The sequence below is a fragment of the Heterodontus francisci genome, chromosome 18 (assembly GCF_036365525.1).
Source record: "Heterodontus francisci isolate sHetFra1 chromosome 18, sHetFra1.hap1, whole genome shotgun sequence".
NCBI classification, from domain to species: Eukaryota; Metazoa; Chordata; class Chondrichthyes; order Heterodontiformes; family Heterodontidae; genus Heterodontus; species Heterodontus francisci.
The window spans coordinates 75577131-75591223 of NC_090388.1; the positions used below are offsets into that span (position 1 = coordinate 75577131).

General features: G+C 45.6%; 1 protein-coding gene and 1 pseudogene across 4 annotated transcripts in view; both read right to left on the reverse strand.

Annotated features, from left to right (window-relative positions):
- ipo8 (importin 8) overlaps nt 1-14093 on the reverse strand; it is a 236565-nt gene that overhangs the window by 50207 nt on the left and 172265 nt on the right. For all 4 annotated transcript variants that reach the window (XM_068051011.1, XM_068051009.1, XM_068051008.1 and 1 more), the window contains 2 exons: nt 6030-6195; nt 4445-4605 (listed from right to left, as the gene is read on the reverse strand). In XM_068051011.1, the coding sequence (XP_067907112.1) occupies nt 4445-4605; nt 6030-6195 (327 nt within the window). The remainder of the gene's footprint in view (nt 1-4444; nt 4606-6029; nt 6196-14093) is intronic.
- Nucleotides 13810-13918, reverse strand: LOC137379904 (U2 spliceosomal RNA; annotated as a pseudogene).

Sequence of the window (14093 nt, forward strand, 5' to 3'; positions counted from 1 at the left end):
AGCACCTGTGGAAGAGCCTGTCACTCCAGAATTGGCCTTTATAGCCACTCCAGGCGCTGCTTCACAAACCACTGACCACCTCCTGGCGCATATCCATTGTCTCTCGAGATAAGGAGGCCCAAAAGAAAAAAAAGAATAGGCTACTTTTAATTTAATATGGCAACAGGGTTTATACAAGGACTATTCATAACACGGCTGCATTACTGGAAAATTTAAAACCAATTATTGCCCCATAATGTTATGTTATAGAACCTTTTATCTGGGAAGGTGAAGCGACCGTAGCTGCAGGCCTCATCACAACTGATATCAATGCTTTTACTCATACAATTTAGTTGGAAGGCAGGCATTTCCTTGTTTGAATAACTTCATATTTTCGTCACTCAGATTCTGCAGTATGTGGGCACTGCAACTCACATGCACAACCATTTTGATCTACAACAGTGGAACGCAGCACTAAAAGAGCACCACTTAAAAGTGGTCAATCTTATTCTTCAACTACCAACAAATAGTCTGTGGGAATTGAAGCCTAGAGAAACAGGGTAGGGTGGCATACTAATTTTGGAGGGAGAAGTTTGTAGAAAAGGTAAGAGAATCAGAGTTAATAAAGAGAAACAAGGAAAATGGTAAAGATGGGAGAATATCTCAGCTACTTGCCCTACATGCATTTCACTCATGAAATATTGGACAATTGTGAGCAAACATGCATGCAAGACAGCTGCAATGGAATTCAAAATAAACATGAACAAAAAAACTTCCCTTTATATAGCGCCTTTCACAACCTCTGGATGTCCCAAAGCACTTTACAGCCAAAGAAGTACTTCTGAAGTGTAGTCACTGCTATATTGTAGGAAGTACAGCAGCCATTGGGCACACAGCAATCTCCCATGAACAGCAATGAGATGATGACTGGACAACCTGCTTTTTCCTTTTTAAAAAATGATGTTACTGGTGGGATAAATATTGGTCAGGACACTGGGGAGAACTCCCTTGCTCTTCTTTGAAATCGTACCAATGGATCTTTTATGTCCACCCGAGAGAGCAAACGGGTCCTTGATTTAATGCTCATTCGAAAGACAACATCTCTGATCATGCAGTATTCCCTCAGTACTGCACAGGGAGCGTCAGTCTAGATTATGTGCTCAAGTCTCTGCAGTGAGACTTCAGCCCACAACCTTCAGCTCAGAGGCCAGAGTGCTACCACTGAGCCAAGGCAGAACACTACTGTGCACTGATAGGATATAGGACTTGCAAGCAGGAGTAAGCCATTCAGCCCTTTGAGCCTGCTCTGCCATTCGATAAAATCATGGCTAATCTGGTTGTGGTCTCAACTTCACTTTCCTGTCTGGCCCCCATAACCCTTGACTCCCTTGTCTATCAAAAATCTATCGAATTCAGCCTTGAGTAAATTCAATGACCCAGCCTCCACTGCTTTCTGGGGAAGAGAATTCCAAAGATGAACGACCCTTTGAGAAAAAAAAATTCTCTTCATCTCTGTCTTAAAAGGGAGACCTCTTATTCTTAAACTATGCCCCCTAGTTCTTGTCTCAAGGGGAAACATGTCCCTGGTATCCACTCTTATCAAGTCCCCTCAGGGTCTTATATGTTTCATTAAGATTACCTCTCATTTTCTTCTAAACTCCAACGGGTATAGGCCCAACCTGTTCAACCTTTCTTCATCCCTGAAGTTATTAGAGTGAACCTTCTCTGAACTGCTTCCAATGCAATTATATCCTTTTTCAAATGAGACAAAAACTGCACACAGTACTCCAGATGTGGTCTCACCAAAGTCCAGTACAGCTGCAATAAGACTTTCTTACTTTTATACTCAATTCCCCTTGCAATAAATGCCGACATTCCATTTGCCTTCCTAATTACTTGCTGTACCTGCATACTAACCTTTTGTGATTCATGCACCAGGACACCCAGATCCCTCTGTACCACCAAATTCTGCAATCTTTCCCCATTTAAATAGTATACAGCTTTTCTATTCTTCCTGCCAAAATGGACAAGTTCGTTCACATTTTCCCATGTTATACTCCATCTGCCAAATTTTTGCCCACTCACTTAACCTATCTATATCCCTTTGTAGGCTCTTTACCTCCTCTTGACAAATTACTTTCCTTCCGATCTTGGTGTCATTGGCAAATTTAGCTGCCATACATTCGGTCCCTTCATCCAAGTCATTGATTATAAACTGTAAATAGTTGAGGTCCCAGCACTGATCCCTGTGGCACTCCACTAGTTACAGCTTGCCAACTCGAAAAGACCCATTTATCCCTACTCTCTGCTTCCTGTTAGCTATCCAGTCCTTTATCCATGCTAATATGTTACCCCGATACCATGTCCTCCTATCTTGTGTAATAACCTTTGATGTGGCACCTTATCAAATGCCTCTTGGAAAGCCAAGTACACCATATCTACACGTTCCCCTTTATCCACCTTGCGTGTTACTTCCTCAAAGAACTCTAATTAATTCGTTAAACACTATTTTCCTTTCACAAAACCATGTTGACTCTGTCTGATCCCATTATAATTTTCTAAGTATCCTGCTATAACATGCTTAATAATGCTTTCTAGCAATTTCCCTATGACAGATGTTAGACTAATTGGCCTATAGTTTCCTGCTTTGTCTTCCTCCATTCTTGAATAAAAGGGTTACATTTGCTATTTTCCAATCCGCTGGGACCCTTCCAGAATTAAAGGAATTTTTGAAGATTATAACCAAAGCCTCTACTATCTCTGCAGCCACTTATTTTAAAACCCATGGATGCAGGCCATCTGGTCCTGGGAACTTGTCAGCCTTTAGGTCTAATAGTTTTCTCAGCACCTTTTCCCTCGTGATGGTGATTGTTTTAAGTTCCTCCCTCCCTTTTACCTCTTGATTTTCAAGTATCTTTGGGTGGTTTTCTTAGTCTTCTACAGTGAAAACAGACACAAAATACCTGAAACGCCTCCGCACTAGCTACAGTTACTCTTACTATTTAAATACTTGTAGAAACCCTTACTATCTGTTTTTATATTACTAGCTAGTTTTCTCTCATACTCAACTTTCTCCCTCATTTTTTTCTGTCATTCTTTGTTGGTTCTTAAAGTCTGTCTAATCTTCTAACCTACCACTAATCTTTGCAAATTTGTAGTGTTTCTTTCAACTTGATACTGGCTTTAACTTCCTTATTTAGCCACAGATGATGCATCCTTCTCAAAGAATCTTTCTTTCTTACTGGGATAAATCTTTGGTGAAAATTATTAAATATCTCCTTAAAGGTTTGCCATTGCATCTCTACTCCCCTACCTTTTAACCTAGTTTCCCAGTTCACTTTAGCTAGTTTTGCCTTCATACCCTTGGAATTACCTTTATTTAGGTTTAAAATATTAGTCTTAGACCCAGACTTCTCCCCTTCAAACTGAATGTGAAATTCTAGTATGTTATGATCGCTGTCGCCTACAGGCTCCTTTACCATGAGGTTATAGACTAATCCTGTCTCATTGCAGGTTGAGAACAGCTTGCTCCCTGGTTGGCTCCAGAACGTACTGCTCTAAGAAATTGTCCCGAATACACTCTATGAACTAATTTTCCAGGCTACCTTTGCCAATCTAATTCACCCAATCTACATGTAGATTAAAATCACCCATGACTATTGTGGTACCTTTCTTACATGCCCCATTTATTTCTTCCTGTATACTCTGTTCTACAGTGTAGCAACTGTTAGGGGGCCTATAAACTCACAAACTATAAAGTCACAAGTGACTTCTTATCTTTCCTATTTCTTATCTCTATCGAAACTGATTCTACATCTTGTTCTTCTGAGCCAAGGTCTTTTCTCACTACTGTAATAATGTCATCCTTAATTAACAAAGCTACTCCACCACCTTTTCCTACCTTCCTGTCTTTTCGAATTGTTGAATACCCTTCAATATTCAGGTCCCAGCCTTGGTCACCTTGCAACCACGTCTCTGGAATGGCTATCAGGTCATACATATTTATTCCCATCTGTGCTAACAATTCATCCCTTTTGTTATGAATGATGCACGCATTCAGATACAGAGCCTTTAGCTCTGTCTTTTTACCATTTCTCCAATCATTGGCCTTATCTGTTGTGCACTCTTACGTTTGTATGCTCTGTCCCTTCCTGTGACACTCTGGTTATCATTACCCAAATCGCTAGCCTGTTCTATTACTGCGTTGCTTCCCTTTGATTTACCACATCTTCTCTCACATGATCCCTACCCCCACCCACCCCCCAAATATTTAGTTTAAAGCCTCTCTACCGTCCTGGTAAATATACGATTCACCAGAACGTTGATCCTAGCATCCTAGCAGATCCTAGTCCCAACGGTACAGCTTCCACCTTCCCCAGCACTTCTAAGAGACAGAATCGTTCAAGCAAAGTGTCACTGAACTGCCAAAGTCACAAACAGATCCAAGTCTCTGGTAAATACTTACTAAATGTTGTGTCATGTCAACAGCAATGGTGGTCATTTCTTCACTGTATTCGCATATCATCTTCTGAATGACGTTGGTGAGATCGTCATTTTCAGTTTCTCGGACAACATGGAGCAGCTCTTGCATTACTGACCTAACCGATGGCTTTATATATTCCTTAGCTGGGGAGAAAATATCAATGCATTAGCTGCAAAATGTTTTCTTAGTTTCTTGTCTTCACTTACCATGCCCCAAATATCTATTTCTCTCCCATTAAGGCAACCTAGTCTGTGCAATCCTCCACAGCCTCAATTATCACTGCACTGCACTATACAAGTGCGAAAAATGAATTGTGGGGTAAGCAGTGCTTTCGCTGGTTAATCATTTATTTTTCTTCTCCATGGTAAAGCAGCCTCAACTGAGAACCTACACAACTCTCCCACAAGAAAGTTAAACTGAAAGAAGAGAACATTACTGACTTTTGGCTTGGGTTTGTAGTCAAGAGTGGAAAGATTCCAATTCTTACTTATATGAACAGCAACCAGCTGAAGTTAGACTGCCAAGCTATACTATCCAACAGGGATATTTCCAACTGACAGTCCCCAGTACAGCAGGTTTTCTGAGCTGTTGTTTGATCTACATTTGTAGCTTCTTTCAGGTAAAAGATATAACACAGTGTAATTGAAATATATAGTTCAAGAGAACCAGCAATATTGAGACTTCTATCCAGCTCTCCAACTGGTCCCGTTCTCCCAGCCTGCTATCAATGATGTATCTGTAAGGTGAGAACTGATCCAATTCCCCCAGTGTAAATGCATGTAAACAGCCGCGTTACTGTCCAGTTCTTAAATAAAAGGAAAATACTGCATCTGCTGGAAATCTGAAATAAAAACAAGAAATGCTGGAAATACTCAGCAGGTCTGGCAGCATCTGTGGGGAGAGAAGCAGAGTTAACGTTTCAGATCAGTGACCCTTCATCAGAACTGTCCAGTTCTTGTCTGTACTCTTTTGCTCTCCCATCTCCAATTAGCACATGGAATGGCCAGCACGAGACCAGGAGATAGGACAGTGAGCATTGTTGCTTTTTATGCCATTCGGTTCTAATTTGGCAGGCCCGGCAGCATAGGAAACATCACGACTCAGTGTTGCTGATAGTGAAAGAGGATAGCAAGAGGGCAGGCGCCATTACATAACGATATTTTATTTTGCGCCTGCTGATTCTAAACAGAACAATACTGACTGTTTTTCTATTCATGAAGTACTCTGCACCAGGCATGTGAATGGATCAATAGACGCTGTGTCCTTTTAAACTTCAGCAACAGCAAACAGTATCATTACTCTGACCCATAACTATCTCCATCGAAGTATTTCTGCACTGGATGCAGTAGCATAGCAAAACTGTCATAATGCCAATCCAAGGTGCCAATAATGTTTATACAGTCAACTGGAAATGAACTTATTTAAGAAATGTTTGCTTGGAATCCAAATACCTGGTAAAAGACCTGACAGGCTTACCACCTGTGCCAGACAACATATAATATCAACAAGCCCGAACAATGCATGAATTACAGGTAGCGTTTCAGTGCAAGATCTCTCTTCGACTCACCTTGATCTTGGTTACTTATAAGCGTCTGCAGAGCTATGGCAGCTTCTACTTTGACCGGCATCTCTTTATCTTCAATTAAACTTTTCTTCGTCAACTCAACAGCATTTCTTAAGTTGAGGTCGTTTGTGAATTTCAGATTGCAAAATGAATGAAGAACCCAACAAGCCTAAAAACATGAAGACAGAAGCAATAAACATCATCAGATTTATTTGAAACTGGCAATCCTGTATTCTAAAAGAAAAATGTTTGCAACAAATGTAGTTTAGAAGGATGAGAGGTGATCTTACTGAAACATACAAGATCCTGAGGGGACTTAACAGGGTGGATGTTGAAAGGATGTTTCCCCTTGTGGGAGAAACAAAAACTAGCAAGCACAGTTTAAAAATAAGGGGTCTCCCATTTAAGACAGAGACGAGGAGAAATTTTTTCTCTCAGAGGGTCGTGAGTCTGTGGAACTCTCTTCCCCAGAGAGCAGTGGAGGCAGAGTCATTGAATGTTTTTAAGGCAGAGGTAGACAGATTCTTGACAAATAAGGGAGTCAAAGGGTATCAGGGGTAGGCAGGAAAGTGGAGTTGAGTCCACAAACAGAGTAGCCATTATCTTATTGAATGGCAGAGCAGGTTCGAGGGGCCGAATAGCCTACTCCTGCTTCTAGTTCGTACGTATGTCGTACGTAAATACATTTTGTCCATTTTTGGGCAACCGCATGCGTGTAAGTCTAATTGGCTGAAGAAGGATTTGACAGTCAGGAGCTGAAATATTTCAATAATTTATAGCAGTGGCTGGACTCATCCAGAGTAGTCTGAGAATAACTAATATGGTTATGCCAATTGCCTCACCCAAGTTTATCAATGTCAAGGATGAGAAAGGTGAAAAGCTTTCTTACAAATGAGCTTTATAGAGATGATCGGCTAGTGATGCATCTTCACCTCAACAGAGATGACTTGCTATATTTAAGAGAAAGTGAGGTTTCAATATTTTCAAATATTCTTCCAGTTTTTCAGCTTCCAAAACACCGAGTTACTGCAAGAAATAGATAGCTGAATTCTACTGGAAAACTTGAACTTTAAAATATTCAAACTGGCATTGTAGACCAATCCTATCCAAATTAAATCAAAATATGTACAAGAGCTCAGAAGCGAATCTTCCTAAAGACTTTTAATGTAACAATGGTGCACTGTAAAATACAGAGCATGCTAAACAACTTGCAGTATGTGGTGGGATTTTGACTAGTGTTTGACGTGTGAGGCTGGGGAATGAGCATAGTTCCTATAGAATGATTAAATCAGATGATCTTGCCTAGCATTGTACCTTTTCACAATGGTGCTGTTCAATGTTGGGATGCTCCTTCTAAAAGAGGACAGCTCGAAAGCATGACAGACTAAACATCCTCAATTAGCTGACTACTTTTACTACTGTATCTGTATCAGCAACAAAAGACAAAGAAAATGCTTACATGCATGGGTTATTCTAACAAATGGAAAGTCCACGTAAAAACAAATGAAAACACAGTCGTGGTCATGGAGTTATACCAAGATTAGCTTACAATGGTCAATTTTAAATACAGTTCTAAGGATTGCCAGATATTGGAAAGCTAAAAATGATTTCCTGAAAAATACATCAACACTTTACTTGAATCACTTTACAAAAGGCCTGGCACTGATTGTAGAAAATATGACAGCCTGCTATTTATTTTAGTGTGTTATGGAAAACTGCATAATTTAACTGACGGAAATTAAAGCTCAAAGAGGGCCTATAGTAAGAAGAATATAAAACCTCACGGTAAACAATTGAAAAAAACTAATTAAAAATACATTGATTTTTCAGATGATTACTTAATGAATGTATCCAATTATGAAAGAGTACCCTCAGGTTATTTCACTCAATGACAACACATTTTTAAAAAAACATCTATGGGCCTGAGCCACACTCATGTTGGATTCCCAATGTATGTTGATTTCCAATGTATGTCGATTTCAGAGAGGACGACTGCTGAAGTGGTAATATTCACTTGAATGTCACTGGACTAGGGACTGAGAGAAGTGAGCTGACCTTGTCCTCAAACACCTCACCCAGCTGCAATCAATGAATGGATAGCGATTAACATGTTCCGATCGCTATCCGGCAACTTCTGCTAGAAAAAGTGCATCAAAGAACAAAATCAGGCTTTGCTATGATACCCTCCACAGTCAAATTGCCTGCTAACAAGCGTGAAGCAGGGTGTGAGGAAGGGTAGTCGAGATAGCTGTAGGCATCAGTGGGCTTATAATGAATATTTGTTGGACGTCCAATCTCTCTACACCTCCATCTCCCACCACCATCTCTGCTTCCTGTAAGGACTCCATTCCATTCTCCCACTTTCTCCATGTCTGTTGCATCTGTTCTGATGTTGCAAACTTCCACACCAGTGCTTTCAATATGTCTTCCTTTTTCCCTCCCCAAGGATAGCCACACCCATGATTGACAGGTCCCTCGAACACGTTCGAAACATTTCCCGCACTTCTGGTCTCACCCTTTCTCCTCCCTTCCAGAACCACTATAGGGTTCCCTTGTCCTCACCTTCCACCTCACCAGTCTCCATATTCAACAGATCATCCACTGCCATTTCCACCACCTCTAGTTTTTCTTTACTTCCAAATATACTTTATTCATAAAAAATCTGTAAAAATTACATTCCCAAACAGTTTAAAACAGCATCAAGTCAAAAAATACAAACAGTGCAAAGGTGATCAGTTTCCTTCTATACAAACGTGAGTTGCCTCACAACCCTTCCATTTCATTATCATGCCAATTACATTTTTACATTTGCAGCACACAAAATTTTCCCGATACAGTTCGAGGGGTTTCCCATGGATCCAGCCCTTCTGTTCAGCTTGGTGGGGGGACCTTACACTGTGGTCTTTCCCCATTGAGCCTTTGCTGCGGCTGCCCCAAGCTTTAGTGCGTCCCTCAGCATGTAGTCCTGGACCTTGGAATGTGCCAGTCTGCAACATTCGGTGGTGGACAAGTCTTTGCGCTGGAAGACCAGCAAGTTTCGGGCAGACCAAAGGGCGTCTTTCACCGAATTGATAGTCCTCCAGCAGCAGTTGATGTTTGTCTCGGTGTGCGTCCCTGGGAACAGCCCATAGAGCACCGACTCCTGTGTTACAGAGCTGCTTGGGATGAACCTCGACAAAAACCACTGCATCTCTTTCCACACCTGCTTTGCGAAGACACATTCCAGGAGGAAGTGGGCAACCGTCTCTTCCCCACCACAGCCACCGCGGGGGCATTGTGCGGAGGGGGCGAGACTTCGGGTGTGCATGAAGGATCTGACGGGGAGGGCCCTTCTTCACCACCAGCCAAGCTACGTCTTGGTGCTTGTTTGAAAGTTCTGGTGATGAGGCATTCCGCCAAATGACTTTGACGGTCTGCTCGGGGAACCATCCGACAGGATCCACCATCTCCTTTTCCCGTAGGGCCTTGAGGACATTCCGTGCAGACCACTGCCTGATGGACCGGTGGTCAAAGGTGTTTTCCCACAGAAACTGCTCCACGAAGGATAGGTGGTACGGCACAGCCCAACTGCATGGAGCGTTCCGCGGCAATGTGACCAGGCCCATCCTTCGCAACACTGGGGACAGATAGAACCTCAGCAAGTAGTGACACTTGGAGTTTGCGTACTGGTGGTCTACACACAGCTTGATGCAGCCACACACGAAGGTGGTCCTCAGGATGAGAGCCACGTTGGGTACATTTTTCCCGCCCTTGTCCAAAGATTTGAACATCGTGTCCCTCCGGACCCGGTCCATTTTAGATCCCCAGATGAAGCGGAAAATGGCTCGGGTGACTGCCACAGCGCAGGAGTGGGGTATGGGCCAGACCTGCGCCACGTACAGCAACAACGTTCATGCCTCGCACCTGATGACCAGGTTCTTACCCACAACGGAGAGAGATCGCTGCCCCCACATGCTCAACTTTTGTTGTACACTGGCTACTCGCTCCTCCCAGGTTTTGGTGCACGCCCCGGCCCTTCCGAACCATATCCTCAGCACCTTCAGGTAATCTGACCTGACGGTGAAGGGGACAAAGGATCGGTCAGCCCAGTTCCCAAAGAACATGGCCTCGCTCTTGCTGTGGTTAACTTTGGCTCCCGAAGCCAGTTCGAACTGGTCGCTGATGCTCATCAGTCTGCGCACGGACAGCGGATCCGAGCAGAAGACGGCGACGTCATCCATGTACAGGGAGGTTTTAACCCGAGTGCCTCTGCTGCCTGGGATTGTCACCCCTCTTATGCTCGCATCCTTCCTAATAGACTCAGCAAAGGGTTCGATACAGCAAACAAACAAGACCGGGGAGAGAGGACAGCCCTGTCTGACTCCAGATTGGATGGGGAAACTTTCCGATTCCCACCCATTGATTGAGACTGCGCTACTGATGTTCGTGTAGAGCAGTTGGATCCAATTGCAGATTCCCTCCCCAAACCCCATTTTGGAAAGCACGTCCATCATGTAGGTGTGCAATATCCTGTCAAAAGCCTTCTCCTGGTCCAGGCTGATGAGGCAGGTGTCCACCCTCCTGTCCCGTACGTAGGCGATCGTATCCCTGAGTAGCGCGAGACTATCAGAGATCTTCCTGCCAGGTACAGTACAGGTCTGATCGGGGTGGATCACCAACTCCAGAGCAGACTTGACTCGACTGGCATGACTTTGGACAGAATCTTGTAGTCAACATTAAGCAGTGAGATGGGCCGCCAATTTCTGATTTCTGCCCTCTCCCCTTTCCGCTTGTAAATGAGGGTGATGATGCCTTTCCTCATGGATTCTGACATGCTGCCGGCCAGCAGCATACTCTCGTATACTTCCAGCAGGTCCGGGCTGACCCAGTCCCACAGGGCCGAGTACAACTCGACTGGTAAGCCGTCGCTTCCGGGAATTTTACTCGTCTCGAAGGACTCGACAGCCTTTGTCAGCTCGTCCAGAGTTAGCGGCTTGTCCAGTCTCTCCCTCCTGCTGTCTTCTAAGACCTCTGTGATAGATGACAGGAAGGACTGGGAGGCTCTGCTGTCTGTGGGCTTCGCGTCATACAGCCCAGCATAAAAGGATTTGCTGATCCTTAGTATGTCGGACTGCGAAGATGTTACCGAGCCATCTTCTTCCTTCAGGCTGCTGATAACAGAGCCTCTCTCTGTGTACCTTTTGGAAGAAGTAACGCGAGCACTTCTCATCCTGCTCGATGGAGCGGACTCTGGACCGGAAGATGATCTTGGAGGCCTCCTTGGCAAAGAGCGAGGCCTGCTGGCTCTTCACCTCTTGGAGGTCCTCCTTGACCTCGACCCCCATTGACTGCAACCGGAGCAGATTTTGCATACTTTTCTGGAGTCGGGACATTTCCCTCTGTCTCTCTCTCGCCCTCTGAACACCTTTGTGGATGAAGAACCTCTTGATGTTCTCCTTAATCGCTTCCCACCAGTGAACTGGAGACTCAAAGAGGGGTTTCACGGTCCTCCAACCTTTATAATCCCTTTTGATTTCCTCAACGTTCTCTGGGGTCAGCAGTGTAGCATTGAGCTTCCACGTCCCTCTGCCAACCCGCTGGTCGTCCTGTAAGTGACAGTCGGCCAGTAAGAGGCAGTGGTCGGAGAAGAACACCGGCTTGACGTCGGTGGATCCGACCGTGACGGCACGGGACACAAACAGGAAGTCAATCCTGGAACGGGCAGACCCGTCCGATCTTGACCATGTGTATCTGCGCTGCGCTCCGTCTGCAGGTTTGCTGAAGACGTCGTGCAGTTTGGCATCTTTAACTGTTTCTATTAGGAATCTGGACGTAGCGTCCAGTTTGCTGTTGTCACTGCCGGATCGTCCAGCCACATCGATGATGCAGTTGAAGTCACCGCCTAGGACGACCGGCCTGGACGTCTCCAGCAGCAGTGGGTGCTGCTGGAAGACGGTCAGTCAGCCGCTCGCTGCGTTGTACCGGGGCGTACACGTTGATCAACCGGAGCGGAGCGTTGTTGTACATTACGTCTGCTACGAGGAGGCGACCGCCCACCACTTCCTTAACTTAGGAGATGGTGAAGTTACCTCCCCGCAGCAGAATACCCAGGCCGGAGGAATGGCAATCGATGGCCCGTGGACCACCATCGCCTGTAGGTGCTGAGGTGTGGTATTCCATACTCCTGCAGAAACAGTAGGTCGGCTTTGACCTTGGCGAGGTAATCCAAGGTTGAAACACATCGCGTAGTAGATTTAATGCTACGCACATTAATGGAAGCAATCTTTACACCCATTTTTTTAAAGTTAGTTGTTGCTTCCCATACCATTTGTCCTTGCTAGTCCCAGTCCTTCGGGATGTTCCTGCATACCCATCGTGTGAGCAAGCTGTTTCACAATAGTTGGGCTCAGAAACCCCTCCTGGTTTTTCATGCAGGGGTTGTTCCGCTGGGGTGACATCGGGGGGGTCTTGTAGGCAGCAAAGATTGGGTTATCCTCTGCTGCTTCCATCTGTTCCTCCTCGAAAACATCACTGCTCTCGGTGTCCCGGAGCTGAGATGCGTTGGCCACGTCGTTATGTGTGGAGCTTTGGGGTTGGGTCACGCTGGGCCCATCACAGCTTCCAGTGACCGGGGGCTGGGATGCTTTATCTTCCATCTCCTTAGAGTTCTGCCGCCTCTTTTGAAGGGGCTGTCGTTCCAGCATCCCCCCGTCCAGTGAAGAGGAGCTGTTGCAGTCTGATTCAGAAGGTAGCCTCCTCTTGACACTGGTTTGGGTGGTGGCCTGTTCCGCTTTTGGATGTTTTTTCTTTGTGGTTTTCCTCTGGACCACTTGCCACTGACCTGTTTGTCCATCTGCTGCCTCCTCCTCCATTGATTCTGTCTGTGGAGGAGGAATTTCCGAGCGCAGGGTAGGTGCTGGGTCGCTGGTTTCAGCTGCCTCCCCTACCTTCTCCTTCTCAGGTGAAGTTCCTCACTGCGGAGAAGGTTGCTCGTCTCCTTTCGAGCACCGGACGCCTTCGTCGAACCTTCTCCCGGCCTTTCCTTGGACCTTGCCGCCTGAGCATAACTGAGGCAGCGTTTGGGGCAGGTTTTGTAGAGATGGCCTGCCGCACCGCACAAGTTGCAACACTTACTCAGTTTACAGTCCTTGGTCTGATGGCCTTCCTCCTTGCAGTTCTTGCAAACAACCGTGCTGCAGTTGGCCGCCACGTGACCAGATTTTCCACAGGTGCGGCAAACTCTGGGCTGCCCAGCGTAGACCAAGAAGCCTTGACTTCCCCCGATAGCGAAGCTGGAGGGAGGGTGGATGATGGCTCCACTGGGATCTACCTTCAAGGTCACCTTGACCTGCCGCTTGCTGGTCCAAATCCCAAAGGGGTCCTTGACATCAGTGCTGCTGCCGGCCACCTCGACGTACCTGGCGAGGCGAGTACATCCACCACCGGAACATGGGGGTTGTAGAGGTGAATCGTCACCACCCGGTCCCGTTGTGACGGAAGCGTGAAGAGCGGCTCCGCTGTGAGGATCGACAGTGGCGCCCGGTCCCCTTTCTCCTTGAACGCCTTCAGGAACTTGATGTATCCCGCCACGTTCCGGAACGTCACGTCGAAGTATCCACTGCTGAGGAAATCCTGCAGGCAGAAGACGTCCGTCGCTTGAAATCTGCAGCAATCGAAGAGAATTTGCTTGATGAAGGAAGTACGATTGACTGGTGTATCTCCTTCCTTGTCCTTCACAACCACCCGAACGGTGTTGCGCACTCCCTGGCCCGAAGCTCGAAGATTGGTTATAGCCATTTTACTCAAAGCTTCCCCAGGATCAAAAGGCAATGATCATGGTCTCTTCTCAATCAAGTAAGCACTGATAAGAACAGATACTACACTTGATCTTAGCCAAAAGGCCGAGAAGCGATCATTTCCACCACCTCTAGTGTGATGCCACCACCAAATACATCTTCCCCTCCCCTTACCTTTCAGCATTTCAAAGGGACCATTCCCTCCATGACACCTGCACTTTTACCTCCTCTCTCCTCACTGTCCAAAGCCCCTGTCATGCAGGCCCCCACCTGCCAAGCATGAGGCATATTC